This window comes from Myxocyprinus asiaticus, chromosome 16, assembly GCF_019703515.2.
Source record: "Myxocyprinus asiaticus isolate MX2 ecotype Aquarium Trade chromosome 16, UBuf_Myxa_2, whole genome shotgun sequence".
Classification (NCBI taxonomy): domain Eukaryota; kingdom Metazoa; phylum Chordata; class Actinopteri; order Cypriniformes; family Catostomidae; genus Myxocyprinus; species Myxocyprinus asiaticus.
Genome location: NC_059359.1, coordinates 31,121,850 through 31,137,255, shown reverse-complemented (window position 1 = coordinate 31,137,255; position 15,406 = coordinate 31,121,850). Strand labels below are relative to the sequence as shown.

The window sequence follows — 15,406 nt, the reverse complement described above, 5'->3', positions numbered from 1 at the left end:
TGAGGATATTTATGCTTGTATACTGTACTCTGGCAGCTTATGAACGAATTTTGACTTTCCAAAAGCCTGATGGATCCTACGGAGCTTGGCGAAACCATCCAACAAGCACATGGTAAATCTGATGTTGGTTTATAAATTTGCCAGACTTGTTTTGTGAAAGCCAGAGCTGCACTGAACATGCCCCCATTATTTAAACAGATAAAATGCTGCTTAATGTTCTTTTCAAAATTTTGACCCACAAACTATTCACAATATTAGAGGTATCTGTGCATTTGTTTTCATGTAGGTTGACTGCACTGGTGGTGAAAGTGTTGTCTCTTGTGGCTGATCGACAGTTAGAAACTATAGAACAGAGAGGAACAACAGAAAAGCTCATTTCACAGGAGGACATCCGCAAAGCAGTTACATATCTGATAAAAACACAGAGCCGAGATGGGTCCTTTACCGATTCTAAACCAGTCATTCACAGAGAAATGCAGGTCTGAAATTTCTCTATAATTTCATTTGCCAGTCAATCAGAGATTTACTCTGTCAAACATTGAATAAGACAACTTGTCAAACATTGCAAAATACAATAAACAGGAACTATATTTCTGTGGTACTACATTGAATGTGCGCTAATATCCAGTGTTTCTGTTGTAGGGCGGTATTGGGGGAGTTGAGCAAGATGCCTCTTTAACAGCTTTCATAACCATTGCTCTCCAAAGCTCTATCCCTTTCTTGGACAGAGAGCTAGTCGATGTGGTAAGAATGATAGATTGCACCATTGAAATCCATCACAAACAAATAACATTTACAGACACTGAAGAAGGAATACAATTTCCCTTTATAGAGATCACATATACAGTGGCAAGTATAAGTATGTGAACCCTTTGGATTAGCTGTTTGTTTTTTGTTTTTTGCATTAATTGGTCATAAAATGTGATCTCATATTCATCAAAGTCACAAGTATAGACAAAGCACAATGTGCTTAATCTAAAAACACACAAACCATTTTAATCTTTCATGTCTTTATTGAACACATCCCATTAAACATTCACAGTGCCCTTTGAGTCATCTTGGCTGGACGGCCACTTCTAGGGAGAGTAGCCACAGTATTAAATCGTCTCTATTTATAAACAGTTTGTCTAACTGTGGACAGATGAATATCTATGCTATTCGAGACAACCTAGAAACCTTCTCCAGCTTTATGCAAAGCAACAATTCTTGATCATCTTCTGAGATCTCTTTTTGCGAGGCATGCTCCACGTCAGCATATGCTTCTTGTTATAGCAAACTCAAAATGTTTGAGTGTTTTTTATAAGCCAAAGTAGCTCTAACCCACACCTCCAATCTCGTTTCATTAATTGGATGGCAGGTTTGCTAACTCCTGACTCTAATTAGCTTTTATTGATGTCATTAGACTAGGGATTCACATACTTTTTCTAACCTACACTGTGAATGTTTGATTGATGTCAATATGTATAAGAAAATTACAATAATTTGTGTGTTATTAGTCCAATCAGATTATGTTTGTTCATTATTGTAAATTGGATGAAGATCAAAACAGATTTAAAGACAAATTTATACATAAATGCAGGTAATTCCAAAGGGTTCACATACTTTTTCTTGCCACTGTACAAATAAATTCAGGTTAACAAAAAATGTCAGGTTGCTGGTTTGATCCCTTGAACAAGGCACTTAACTCCAGCAGCCCAGCAGCCAGGAGACTGTCTTTTCAAAAGTCTTCTGGAATTTGCTTTGGATAACAGCATCTGTTAAGTAACTAACTAGTACAGATACTTTGTGTTTTTGGATGCTTATTAGAAAAACAGCATATCTCGTGCCACTGACTTCCTCCTTGCACGGGTTGATGATTTAAAGAGACCCTACGCCTTAGCCGTTACAGCATACTGTTTGTCTATCTGTCTTCCCAACCAAACTCGAGCACTGTCAGTTTTGGAGAAGCTCAAAAGTCTGGCGAGAAAAGGTAGCATACTGTTTTTCATTATTATAAAATAAATAATGGAAGATTGTTCTATCCTCAATGTTTTATATGTATAAGGTATTTGAGATACAGGATGTAAGACAAAGAAAACATTCCGTAAAGAAACCTAGAATGCAGGATCTTCCAAGAATTGTATGAAAAAAGCAAACTGAATAGTCTTTCTCAAGACAGTAGTATTTGTCTTTTTTATCTTAAATTACCGCTGTCATTTTTTTCTTTCACCTGCTCAACAATAAGAGGGCGATTGTCTTGTTTGGCGAGATGATGAGAAGATGAGATTGGTAAATGAGGCTCAGCAATACAAGGTGCCCTCTGGAGTGGCATTAACGGTAGAGACCACAGCATACGCTCTCCTGACTGCACTTGTACTTAAGGACTTAAAGACAGCACATGATGCTGCCTGCTTCTTGACTTCACAAGAGAACTATGAAGGAGGTTTCAAATCAACACAGGTAAATCAGCTTAAAAGTCATGGGATTACATTTTAATTGAGTCTTAAAGGAATATTCCAGGTTCAATACAAGTTAAGCTAAATCGACAGCATTTGTGGCATAATGTTGATTACCACAAAAAATAAATTTTGACGTCACTTTTTTCTTTAAAAAAACAAAAACAAAGCAAAAATCTGTGTTACAGTGAGGCACATACAATGGACATGAATGAGGCCAATCAGTAAACATTAAAATACTATTCCAAAAGTATAGCTACAAGACATAAATAAAATGCTTGTTACCATGATTTTGTGTAAATCGCTTAATGACCTTTTCTGTGTTAAGGTATATCCAGTTTTACAAATTTGTTACCATGATGATGTAACATTGTAAACCCTCAAACGACTGTTAAATGACAATTAAAACAACTTTACAGCTCAAATAATCCATTTATTTTAATAGAAGAATTAATGTGTGCTTTTATAAAATTATAAGCTTTACAGTTTTGTCTTTAAAGCCCCCCAAAAACTGGCCCCAGTCACTTCCATTTTAAGTGCATTACTGTAACCTCGAGATATATATATATATATATATAGAAAAGGAGGGACGAGTCAAATAATTTTTTGTGATCATCAAAATTATGCCACAGATGCTGTCAATTGGGAAGTATGTAACTTTTTCAGTGTTAAAAGTTCTCGAAAACTGTAAACACTGTGTTCCTGTGGTGCTATAAAAATTCCTGTGTTTGTTTTGAGAGACCCACTTAGACCCCACCCATAAATGTTACTCAAGCAATGGCGTGAGTTGGGGGTGGGACTCTCTGACTGTTTGAACAACTGCAGACATGGAGTGTTTTTCGAAAACTGTTTTGAAAACATTATTTATTTTTCAATTCCATTCGATGGCGCTAGTGTTGCAGAAATTACATAATTCAGCTTTAACTTGTATCGGAAAATTGGAAATGTTCCGTTTATTTTTATACAAAAATTTTTTTGTTTATTACATTTCTGAAGACGGAAATTTTAAAAATGCTCATCCAATTCAAACACACTTACAGGACACTATTATGGCTTTGGAAGCCCTCTCAGAGTATGCTGTGAGTATACCAGAACCCCCAGTGACTAAAATAAATGCCCAGTTCACAATTCCAGGGAGGTCTGAGATGGATAAGCTGCATTTGGAAAACAATGAAAAGAAAGTGGAAGCAGAATTAAAGGTAAACGGTCTAAACCTGCTGCACTGAAGGATTATAAAGCCATTTCATACTGATTGGCTGTTTAAAGTATCATCTCAAGTGCTACAGGGATTGGTCTCTATTGTTGTGCACCTGATATGTATGTATGTGATATGTAAAAACATTCACAAAGCATACAGTATATTATAAGTTTTATTATTTATTTAAAAACGTTTTGAGTTTTGAGGGATTCTAATTACATAACTCAGCCATTTGCATTTTTCACAAACATTGTTTGTGAAAAAAAAGGCCAATTTTGGATGCATCTGTACCGAGAATGGGCTTCCTGTCCAAATGCATTCCTAAGGTTCTCTCCCTTGATTGGTTAATTTAGTTATCAACTATTTACCCACCTAATTCTACTTAGTTACTTTCTTCATTTGACCAATGTAACTTGGGGTTCACTTATTTTTTCATCTGCACCATTCCTTTTTAATTTAGTTTTCTACTTCAAACCATTTTGTTTTAAACCAGAATCTGGAATTGATAAATATGAACCTGATGTGTGTGGAGAAAAAATACTGATTCTGATTAAATAAAGTGTTTGTGGCAAACCTAAAATATCCAGAATTGCACAAGACATTTACATACCTTGAAGCAGCAAGATTACTGTATAATCTTTAGGAGTGTAGTTTTAAATGAGGATATAGACTTGAGGATGTACTAATCCAATATACTGTATAATTTGGCATGTTGTCCTCTAGGTGTTGCTGTAAGCTCATGTGTTGTCAATAATAGGAGTTCTTGACTTCCCCAGCTTTCTTAAATGTTCTTGCTCTGATCTGTATTTCACTGTGTCTCTCCTACCTTCCTAGAAACTGGTGGGAAACAGCATAAATGTAAAGATTTCAGGAGAAGGAAAAGTTAAAATGAAGGTAAGCAGTTCATAGATAGTATACATTGCATAACATTTATTCACACTATTCAGGTATGTTAATACCTACCATGTTTGCTAAATGATCCCTATTTTGGTTTGTTGTTATAGGTGGCAAAGGCGTATCATGCTCTTAAGGAAGACACCAACTGTGCTGATGTATCAATAAGTGTTACTATAGTGGGGAAAGTGGAATACACAGGTGAGGAGATATTAACTTTCCAATCCAAAGTTCAGACCTAATATGAATTTAATTGATGTAGATATGGAGAATCATGATATTGCAATAATTGTTCATCTGCTCCATAATTCTTATGAAAATCTTTTAAAATTAACCACTGTATTCTTTTCAGCTCAGGTAGAAGAAAATTACAATTACTATGAGGACTATGAAGAGGAGGAGAGGAAGGAAGAGGAAGATCGCCCTCTCTCCGGCATTGAGTGGTTTGATGCTCGCAGCAGACAGAAAAGAGACACCTTACAAAACACCCAGAATGAAATGATCTATCAAGTGTGTATCAGGTGAGAAAAATATCTCACAGCACCTCATTCATGCCTTTCTCATTCTTTTCATTGCATTAATCATGTTCTACAATTTTTGGAGTTATTAGCATCATCTGTCTTCTCTCACAGTCACGCTCAGGGGAGGAACCTCTCTGGAATGGCCATTGCTGACATCACGCTTCTTAGTGGCTTTGATGCTGTCATTGCGGATTTGGACAAGGTCAGCTGTAGTCATATCAAATGTTAAGCATTAAACAATACAGAAAAACTGATCCCCATGAAATCAGAATTGCAGATTTGTGGTGAATAGTCCATGCCTATTAGCTTTGAACACATATTAGTGTACTCCTAAAAGTTGACAAAATGAGCCTTTTTTGGATATATGCAAATTTACAGTCTCTCTCTCTCTGTCTTTTGAGATGGGATTAAAAGTTATGGATATATACTGTATATGGAAGAGATGTTTGAAATATTTCACCCAAACTTCCTGTTTCAATAGGAAAGAAAAACTGCACCCATCAAGTGATTGCATGAGGCCTTTAATATGCTGGGCACTATATTTATTGCCCAAAATGTCTCTTAATTCTGATGGAGTGAGTGACCTCTTTACATTCTTCCTTAGTTTCTATTTCTCTCTGATTTTGGACTGTAACTTTTTCTCCTACAGCTGAAAGATCTAGTCGATGTATACATTTCTCACTATGAGATCACACAAGGAAGAGTCCTGTTGTACTTCAATGACGTGAGAACCAAAACAGTCACTATCTACGTAGTTCAACATATCTCCTTATTTTACAAGATTGTCCTACTTGTCTCTCCATCACCCCTCAGATGGATGAAAGTGAGACCTGTATAGCTTTTGGAGCAATCCAAAGCGTGCCCATCGGTTTAGTTCAACCAGCTCCTGCTACGTTTTATGATTACTATGAGCCAGGCAAGCTATTCTTCTATTTCATTTGCTGTGTATTTTACAAAACCATACCAGCTAGCCTTGTTAATGGATTAGTTCACCCAAATTGAAAATTAATTTACTCACCCTCATGCCATCCCAGATATGTATGACTTTCTTTGTTCTACTGAACACAAACAAAGATTTGTAGAAGAATATCTCAGATCTGCAGGTCCATACAATGCAAGTGAATGGTGACCAGAACTCCAAAAGCTCCAAAAAGGAGATGAAGTCAACATAAAAGTAATCCATAAGACTCCAGTGGTTAAATCCATGTCTTTTGAAGTGATGCCATTGAAGTCTCTAGGCACAATCATAATTTTAAGCTCGATTACACTTCCTGGTGCTTGATGCATGTGCAGAGCGCTAGATGGCCCTATAGGAAGTGTAATCCAGCTTGATATCATGATCGCCAAGGAGACTGCTTTCAGGATGTATAGTGAAAAAATAGTTACATTTTTGTCTGTTCTCACCCAAAACCAACTGGATTGCTTCAGAAGACATTGTTTAAACCATTGGAGTCTAATGGGTTACTTTTATGCTGCCTTTATGTGCTTTTTGGACCTTCGAAGTTCTGACCACCATTCACTTGCATTGTATGGACCTACAGAGCTGAAATATTCTTCTAAAAATCTTTGTTTGTGTTCAGCAGAAGAAAGAAAGTCATACACATCTGGGATGACATGAGAGTGAAAAAATTATGAAATAATTTTCATTTTTGGATGAACTATTCTTTAATGGATTGATGCAGGCTCAAAAATGATCTAGGATCTTGTAGGACTTTAAATATTAATGATACCTAATCACTTTAAATTCTGTTCACAGTATGGATCTCACAGGTAAACCTGTATAATGGTATGATTATTTAATTAAATGTGACATGTCACTAAAACAATCCCCATAACTTTCACAGACAGGAGATGCTCGGTGCTCTACAGTGCCCCCAAGAGGAGCAAGATGGTTTCTGTCCTGTGCTCAGCTGATGTGTGCCAATGTGCAGAAAGTAAGCTTTTAGTAATTCTTTAACCATTCAAACAAATACAGTCAATTAGCATATCTACTGTACATGATCCAATGATCATAAACTGAAGGATCGTTCTGATTATGTCATTATAAAATCTGATGACCTCTGTGTCCACAGGAGGTTGTTTCACAGAGAGGAAAACACTGGAGATGAACATTACGAAAAAGGATAGATTTGATTATGCTTGTTACCGGTCTATCATTGATTATGGTTTGTGACCCAAAGCTATACAGATTTTACAAGCAAATACTATCACTGTAATCCCTAATGCTCAAAATAATTGTTTTCAGTTGGGATAATTTAAATTAAACAAATTAGTTCAAATAAATTAACCTTGATGAGTATTTAGAACTTTCTCTTTTTTTGAGTTCACAAAACTGACACCTTTTAAGTAATCTGAATTTGTTTTATTGTTTTGAGTTTGATGAACTTGTCTATTAAAATTTACAGGAACTTAAATTTAACTGAAACTGTGCAGGGGATTTCTATTTACCAGCATGCTTTGCATGGCACTCGACAGGGAGATTAAATGTTAAAATTAAGATTTATTTTATGTGTCTTTGTGCAAAATTAATGTAAAAGGGGATACTTGTTAGTGTTTAATGTTTTGTTGTGTTATTTAGAAGAGTTTCTGACAGGTAAAAGTTTTAGGGGGTTACCATTGTGGTGAAAAGTGGAGCTAGAGGTTAGGATGAGGACAGGTACAATTTATGATTGTTCTATAGTTTACAGCTGTATTATTGTCTTGATGAGTAAATGGTATGCTAATCAAACATAGTATTACCAATTAGCATGCAGCATGCTAGCATTTACTGTATTGACCTTTAATAATGAGATATTAGACTTTAAGGTTTCTTGTTCTTATTTTTTTATTATAGCTTATGAGGTTATTGTGGATTCAGTTTCTGAAGAGAGCAACTTTGTACTATACTCAACAACTGTGAGAGTGGTCCTCCGAAACTGTAAGTATTGACGAAGCTTTCTGAGTTCATCAGAGGGTCTTAACCACTTACAGCATTACAGTAATTTCAAGAAATACAGATCATGAATTTATTATGTTGAGCATAAATGTCAGGTAGAACCTGAGGAAAGGACACAATGTTTCCTGAGCTTGTTATTTTACAAGATTTTCTAAAATTAATTACCTCTGATCCTCAGTGGGAGACATGACTGTCAACCCAGACAGCATGCGGGTGTTTGCCAAGAGGAAGCACTGCAAGGGTGAGCTGAAAGTGAAGAGCATATATCTCATCATGGGCAATGATGGCCCCACCAGAGACTCTGATGGAAAGTGAGTAGTCATCTAAATCTTGCAAGACAACCTAAACTGATCTGCAGTCTAGCAGCGAAGCACATTATAATCCATGACTTTGCAGCTTCATACCAAAGCATATGAACCCATTTTAAAAACAGGTAATCTCCAAAAGTATCACAAACATTAGCTGCTATCTCTCTGTCTGTTTTTCAGCATGCAGTACCTATTGGATTCAAACACATGGGTTGAGCTGAAGCAATCGCTCTCCACATGCAAAGCATCAGTCAACAGATTTTACTGCAAGGAACTGAAAGATTTTGTGAAAGAATACCAAGCTGATGGATGTAACCTGTAGTCTGTACTGAAATTTGGGGCCATTTAATTACTTCTTTCATCTCAAAGGCTTTGATATTATTCTAAACCTGAATACCTAACTAAACTAAAATGGCTTTTCTTGGTTGCTACAGATTATGATGACTGAGAACCTTGTAACCATGTTCATGTTATAATGTCTCATTATAACAGTGCTTTGCTTTTATAAATGGTCCTTTATCCTTCACAGATGTACCTTGCATTGTAATTTAACATCATATTTTAGAGTCTGTTGTTCACATTGCCAGTATCTTGGAAACAGACGTAGTTCACAACTTTTTTATAACAGTCAAAGCAAAATCTTTCTGTGTTGGCTGCATAAGACACTCTCCTATAACATCCCAAGTGTTTAAAGAGACAGTTCGGCAAATTACCAACCACTGACCACACACAGGTAAATCAACACACACCAATATAAGTTTACAAAAACATGCCCACCCTTTTGGAGCGGCCTTTTTCACATCCACTTACCAATCTATTTCATGCTGGTCCAGTGATTGAGACTCGGTTAGCAATAGTGGGGTGATTCAGCTTCCTAGCATATGTGTATTTATTTTTTTGGAAGACTCCCTTTTTTGCCCCCACACTTGGCAGTTGAGAGTGTGAGAGGGTCCACTGTGCTCAGGGTAAACTCTGTAACATCTGCAGGCATGTGGCGGGCGGGGGGTAGTACGTGTACAACAGTGCACACACTGGAATGAAGAGGAGGCTGAAAAGGAAGTGCGTCACAGAATCCATATGGTGTGGCCAAACACAGAACTGAACCTCAGTCTAACACAAACAGCAGAGCAACTAGTTTCATTAGTTTCGCCCACTCAGCTCGAAAAGGCAGAGATGCTTTCCTCAGAAGGTGTTATCATCATATATATCATATGTCAAACTGAGGGATCTACTGTAGAATCAACTATCAAAGATTTGGGTTCTCCAATCAAATTTACAGAATGATCAAACCAAATATAGGTCCTCAATTTACAAAAATGATTCCAAAAAAATTATGTCCTAAATGGCATGATCACGTAGACAGATCGCAAATTCAAATGCATTTTACAACTCCGCAATATTATCCTTTGGGCTGCTACATTCCCCAGCATCTGGAACCAAGATCTTATTACTGCAATCCAATACATTGACAAATTCTACCCTAATATCTATCATGTATATACAGTAAACTAGTGAATTTGATGTCATCAATATTAACATCCCAATCAGAATATAAAAAAAGAGATTAGTCTGTTTTAAAGCACATTGGATGTGAGGTCTACACATAAACCAAGAATTACGCTAATGAGATAAAAATCTTACAGTGATTCTGCAGGTGGACTTAAGAAAGACTATATGTGTGCAGTGTACTTCAGTGGTTCTCCACCTTGATGACTCCAAGACAATATAATTGATAGCGCCAACATATTAGCTAAGATATTTCCTCTGGTACTTCTCCTGTAATGATGACAAAGCTGCTTGTTTTCAAACTTTTTTATTAACAGAAACTAGGAGTTTCAAATTGATTCAAAAACTTAGCCTAATAATTTGTGATTCCAGAGATTTCAAGAACTGGAACTGTTTTATCACATATTTAATCACAATTAATCGCATTATTTTTTTCATAGTTAATCGCGATTAATCACAAATTTTGAAAGTGCTGGAATTTTACTCTCTCTCTCTCTCTCTCTCTCTCTCTCTCTCTCTCTCTCTCTATATATATATATATATATATATATATATGTATATACATCTTTTCCTGTCAAAATGCATTGTTCCTTCTTAGAAAAGAAAATAATTTGTAACAATAATGTTTTACTAAAATGTCCCAAACAAAGCTTTCCACAGTATAAAGATAGAAATGCACTAAAATAACACCAATTCAATGAAAGGAATATCCCGGTTTCAATACAAGTTAAGTTCAATCAATAGCATTTGTGGCATAATGTTGATTACCACAAAAACTAATTTAGACTCGTCCATCTATTTGTTTTTTTAAGCAAAAAATGAAGTTACAGTGAAGCATTTACGATGGGTGAATGAGTGTTTAAAAACAGAAGTGTGAAACTTATAATTTTAAAACAGTACTTACATTAATTCTTCTGTTAAAACTCATGTATTATTTAAGCTGTAAAGTTGTTTAAATCATTTTAGCGTTTGTTGACATTACATTGTCATGGCAAAGAAGTTGTAAAACTGGCTGTAACTTTAATTTAGATGTTAATTTAGACTACATGAAGCACATTTTAAGGTTACCTGAAAATAAATTTTTACGGTATAAAATGTAAATGCTGTGTTTTCTAAATTTGATTACTGTTAATAATCTTAATATTCTTAGCAGAATAAAAAAATTGTTAACTAAAAATAAGCTTCATGTGGTGACATCTAAATTAACTGGTCACAAAATAATTTAACATCTCTAAATACCTTAATACATTAGGTTACACCAACAAAGCTATTTTTAAGGTTTAGATCAGAAACAGCTCCTTAAAGGGAAAAATTGCAGGTTACCACTTTTTACAATATAGAGGCATGCAGATACAGACTTACATGATTAGGAAGGAAAGCTGTGTTTTTAAATTAATTATTCTTCTTGACCTCATGCCCTAAATACACAGGAATTACAAACATATTCTCTCTCACACATTCTCTCTCTTTTTGTGCAAAGAATCTCAATGGAATCTTCCCTACCAGCTAAGTAAAAGTCAGGAGGATGTGTGTTTGTCTGTGTTGTGTTTGTTGATGTTTAGCTATCTAAACCCTTGCTTATAATGGCCATACAGCTTCACTGACTTTTTTAATCTGTTAGAGGGGGAGGATATAAAGAGGTGAGAGTGCTAAGATTAAAGAGGAGAGAAACAGACCATGGCTTTATGCTCTTATATTATTCTAATCTCTGAGAGTTGGTCCAATGTAAGCAACATGGGGAGGACTGGCCATCGTTTCAATCAGGCTCAGGTCAATGCTTGCCTTGTTTGTGCTGTCACCATTAAACTTCACATTACATTTGAATCAATAAAAGCTGAACAAATATGCAGACTCTGAAACACACATATTTTCCTTTGGGGGAAAAAAGGTAAAATCCTGTATTTATGTAAATGCTCATGCATCTCTTAACATCATCTTGACATACTTGTTGTGCATATCTTGAATTATTGACTGTTTCCAGCAGAACCTTGCCAGCACACCTTAGCGCAAGGACTTTCATGTCCAAATAGTTACAGTCAGTGCAGCCCTTCTTCTCAATGCTGCAATACAACAGCCCAAAGTAGATTTAAAAAAATAAATATTTATATACTTAACATAAAAGGGAGTCAAATTCTGCTTCTCACTGTTTTCTCTGGTAACACATATTTTTGTAAATCAAATTAGCGATTTACGAGAAGATAATTCAACTTGAGAAAACATTTGCACTGTAAATAAGCAATAGATCTGTGCTATTCAGATTTTTTTTCTTTTGTACATTTTGTGTGCATTTAAATAGATAAGTCAACATAGAAGACATACTTAGTCAACCTGTCTATCCCTCTCTCTAGATATTATTACTCTGCTATGAATGGGGGGTATACTCTGCTATAAATTTAGTAGTAAAGAAAGTTTTCCACAGAAAATGAGTCATGCACTAAACTTTCAGGTGGCTCATAAACAGAATTGGTTGTCTGTGCATGGCTGTTTTTTTAGTTGTGGATACAGCAATGCTCAAGGCTTGGCACGGCTCTCTGACTACGATGTTTGTTAAGGTCAGATCAGCAATAGAAGGGTGGTCCCAATGATGTGGGCATGCTTTAGCATTATATCAGCCAACTAATGGCGCTAGTGAGCAAAGGCCACCCATCACGTTCCATCAGCTGACATGACAAGCACTCTCTCTGCTCAAGCAAAGATCTTCATACTTAAACTTACATCATATGTCAGTGTTCTGTAAAACGGGTCAAAAGATCTGTAAGAGTATTGAAGGAAGTAATCACAGGACATTAGGGAATACGGATTATGTATGTGGTTTCATTAGTTCACATAGTATGTAAATTAAAATGTTCTCACTTAGAAAGATGTCAGCATTTAAGGCATCATTTCACCAAGCAAATCACAAGACAAATTAAAAGTTATAGGGCTCACCCTGTCATCAACATCTGTTAATTTCTTTAAAAAACCCTTATGATTTGTTTTCCCTATCCATGGAACACAAAAGAAGATACTTAGCAGAATGTCTAGGTTGTTCCTTTTCACACATAAAAAGTAGGCAGTGAGTGGCTGTCAAGCTCAATAAAAAAATATACATAATAATAAAGAAGACCATAATAAAAGCACCATAAAATAAGGCTGATTGACATCACTATTAGGTTATCTGCCTCGTTTTAAAATACACATTAAAGGAATCTTCCGGGTTCAATACAAGTTAAGCACAATAAACAGCATTTGTGGCATAATGTTGATTACCACAAAAAATAATGTAGAATTTTTCTTTTTTTTTCTTTTTTTTTTTTTAAGCAAAAATTTAGGTTACAGTGAAGCACTTACAATGGAAATGAATGGGGCCAATTTTTGAAAGGTTTAAAGACAGAAATGTGAAGCTTATAATTTTATAAAAGCACTTACATTAATTCTTCTGTTAAGACTCATGTATTATTTGAGCTGTAAAGTTATTTAAATTGTCATTTTTACAGTTATTTTATGGTTTTAGGGTTTATTGACATAACATCGTCATGGCAACAAAGTTGTCAAATTGGCTGTAACAGAAAAGGTTAGTAAGCTATTTTATCACACTAAAATCATGTTAAAAAGCATATTGTTTATGTCTTGTGGCTTTACGTTTGAAATAGTTTGTATTTTATAGTTAACGGATCGGCCTCATTCACTTCTATTGTAATTGCCTCACTGTGTCATGATTCACTGTTATTTTGCCCTGTGTTTTGCCTCTGTCATCTGTCTCTAGTCTCCCTTGCACTACATTTCCTATAATTCACTGCCCTGATCACTACCAGCTGTTCCCAATTCTTCTCACCTGTGTTTCATTTACCTCGTTTATCCCTGTATATATGGAAAAGAAAATTTTGCCCTAATGTTTTATCTTTGTTCGTTGTTGTGTTTTCTCCAGTTTATGTACCGTTAACTATCTTGGATCACGTTTGTTTTGTTTTCCCAGTTCCTAGTCTTGCCTTGTTTCCAGTGTTTGCCCTGTTTTGTAATTTGATTTATTTTCTATAAAATTTTAAGCCATATCTAGATCCTGCTCTTGTGACTTCATTCAAACGTCTCCTTGAACCAGTGGTCCACAGCTGGAACCTCCGATGGATCTCCTGTCTAGGGAAACAGGGGTGGCTGAAAGCCGAGAATGCACTGAAAGGGTGTAAGACCAGTAGCTGCCTGCCGCAGGGAGTTCTGTGCATACTCGGCCCAGGGTAGAAACCGGCTCCAGCTGTGCTGATTGGCGTGACAGTATGTTCTCAGGAAGCGACCAATTTCCTGGATCTTCCTCTCTGCCTGCCCGTTAGTCTGTGGATGGTAACCAGAAGATTTACTCACAGTCACACTTAGGAGATTGAAGAAACTGTGCCATACCTGTGAGATGAATTGTGGACCTCTGTCCAACACTATATCCTCAGGTATTCCAAAGTTTCTGATTACATGGTGGAATAGAAATTCGGCTGTTTCCATGGCAGTGGGTAGTTGTTTAAGGGGGATCAAACGGCAGGCCTTGGAGAATCTATCCACCGCAACTAAAACACAAGTGTTACCTTTGGACTCAGGTAGGTCGGTGATGAAGTCAACTCCCAAGTGTGACCATGGACGTTGTGGTACGGGCAGCAGGAGGAGTTTGCCGGCTGGTAAGTGGCGAGGAGATTTGGCAATAGCACACTCAGGACATCCTTGGACGAAACGGCGTACGTCCTGAAACATGCGTGGCCACCAATATCTGGACCGGAGGAGCGAAAGGTTTTGTTGGATTTCAGGGTGACCAGTGAGGGAGTGAACTGATTCAAGAAGGGTGGCTCGAAGTGTGACCGGAATGTAGAGTTTACACTCGGGACACTCAGGCGGAGCAGGATCCGTGGCGGAGGCTTGGGTGATCCGGTCATCCAAAGCCCATTGTATAGGGCACATGAAAGTCTCCGATGGCAGGATAGTCTCCATTTCCATGGGGTTGGTGTCAGGAGAATGTCTGCCTTGGTGTTCTTGGATCCGGGGCAGTAGGAGATCGTGAACTGGAAGTGGGTGAAGAACAAGGCCCATCGGGCCTGACGTGGGTTCAGCCTGCGTGCCTTCTGGAGGTATTCCAGGTTCCTGTGGTCAGTGATTACTAAGAAGGGATGATGGGAACCCTCGGGCCAATGGCACCACTCGTCCAAGGCAAACTTTATGGCGATTAGTTCTCTATTCCCAATATCGTAGTTCTGCTCTGCTCGAGATAACTTCTGGGAATAGAAAGCACATGGGTGCAATTTTGCTGGGTTCCCTTGCTGCTGAGATAGTACCGCGCCAACTCCCATGGAGGAAGCATCGACTTCAACCACAAAGGGGAGTTCAGGATCTGGGTGGACTAGTACAGGGGTAGTGGTGAACTTTTTCTTCAATTTGAGGATGGCATGAGAGGCTTCTGGGGTCCAGGATAGGTTCTTGGGTCCCTTTTTGAGTAGGGAGGTCAGAGGAGCGGCAATGGAGCTGTAATTACGGATGAATCCTCGATAGAAGTTTGCGAATCCCAGGAAGTGTTGAAGATCCTTGACAGTTTTAGGAGTTGGCCATGATTTTACAGCCTCCACATTTCCCTGATCCATCTGGATTCCTTGCAGGCTGAT

At 37.1% G+C, this 15,406-nt stretch overlaps 1 protein-coding gene across 4 annotated transcripts in view; it reads left to right on the top strand.

The window, feature by feature from the left end:
- The window catches only part of LOC127454337 (complement C4-like), a 37,874-nt gene extending 29,057 nt beyond the window's left edge, over window positions 1-8,817 (top strand). Inside the window, exons 25-41 of one of the 4 annotated variants that reach the window (XM_051721464.1) lie at window positions 37-112; window positions 287-479; window positions 643-744; window positions 1,807-1,969; window positions 2,225-2,439; window positions 3,476-3,634; window positions 4,468-4,527; window positions 4,638-4,728; window positions 4,880-5,048; window positions 5,160-5,250; window positions 5,698-5,772; window positions 5,862-5,964; window positions 6,893-6,982; window positions 7,121-7,213; window positions 7,882-7,965; window positions 8,162-8,294; window positions 8,472-8,817. In XM_051721464.1, coding sequence (XP_051577424.1) covers window positions 37-112; window positions 287-479; window positions 643-744; window positions 1,807-1,969; window positions 2,225-2,439; window positions 3,476-3,634; window positions 4,468-4,527; window positions 4,638-4,728; window positions 4,880-5,048; window positions 5,160-5,250; window positions 5,698-5,772; window positions 5,862-5,964; window positions 6,893-6,982; window positions 7,121-7,213; window positions 7,882-7,965; window positions 8,162-8,294; window positions 8,472-8,613 — 2,039 coding nt within the window. In that variant the 3' untranslated portion in view covers window positions 8,614-8,817. The other 3 variants (XR_007899512.1, XM_051721465.1, XR_007899513.1) reach the window with 3 other exon arrangements.
- The last annotated feature ends 6,589 nt before the right edge of the window (window positions 8,818-15,406 follow it).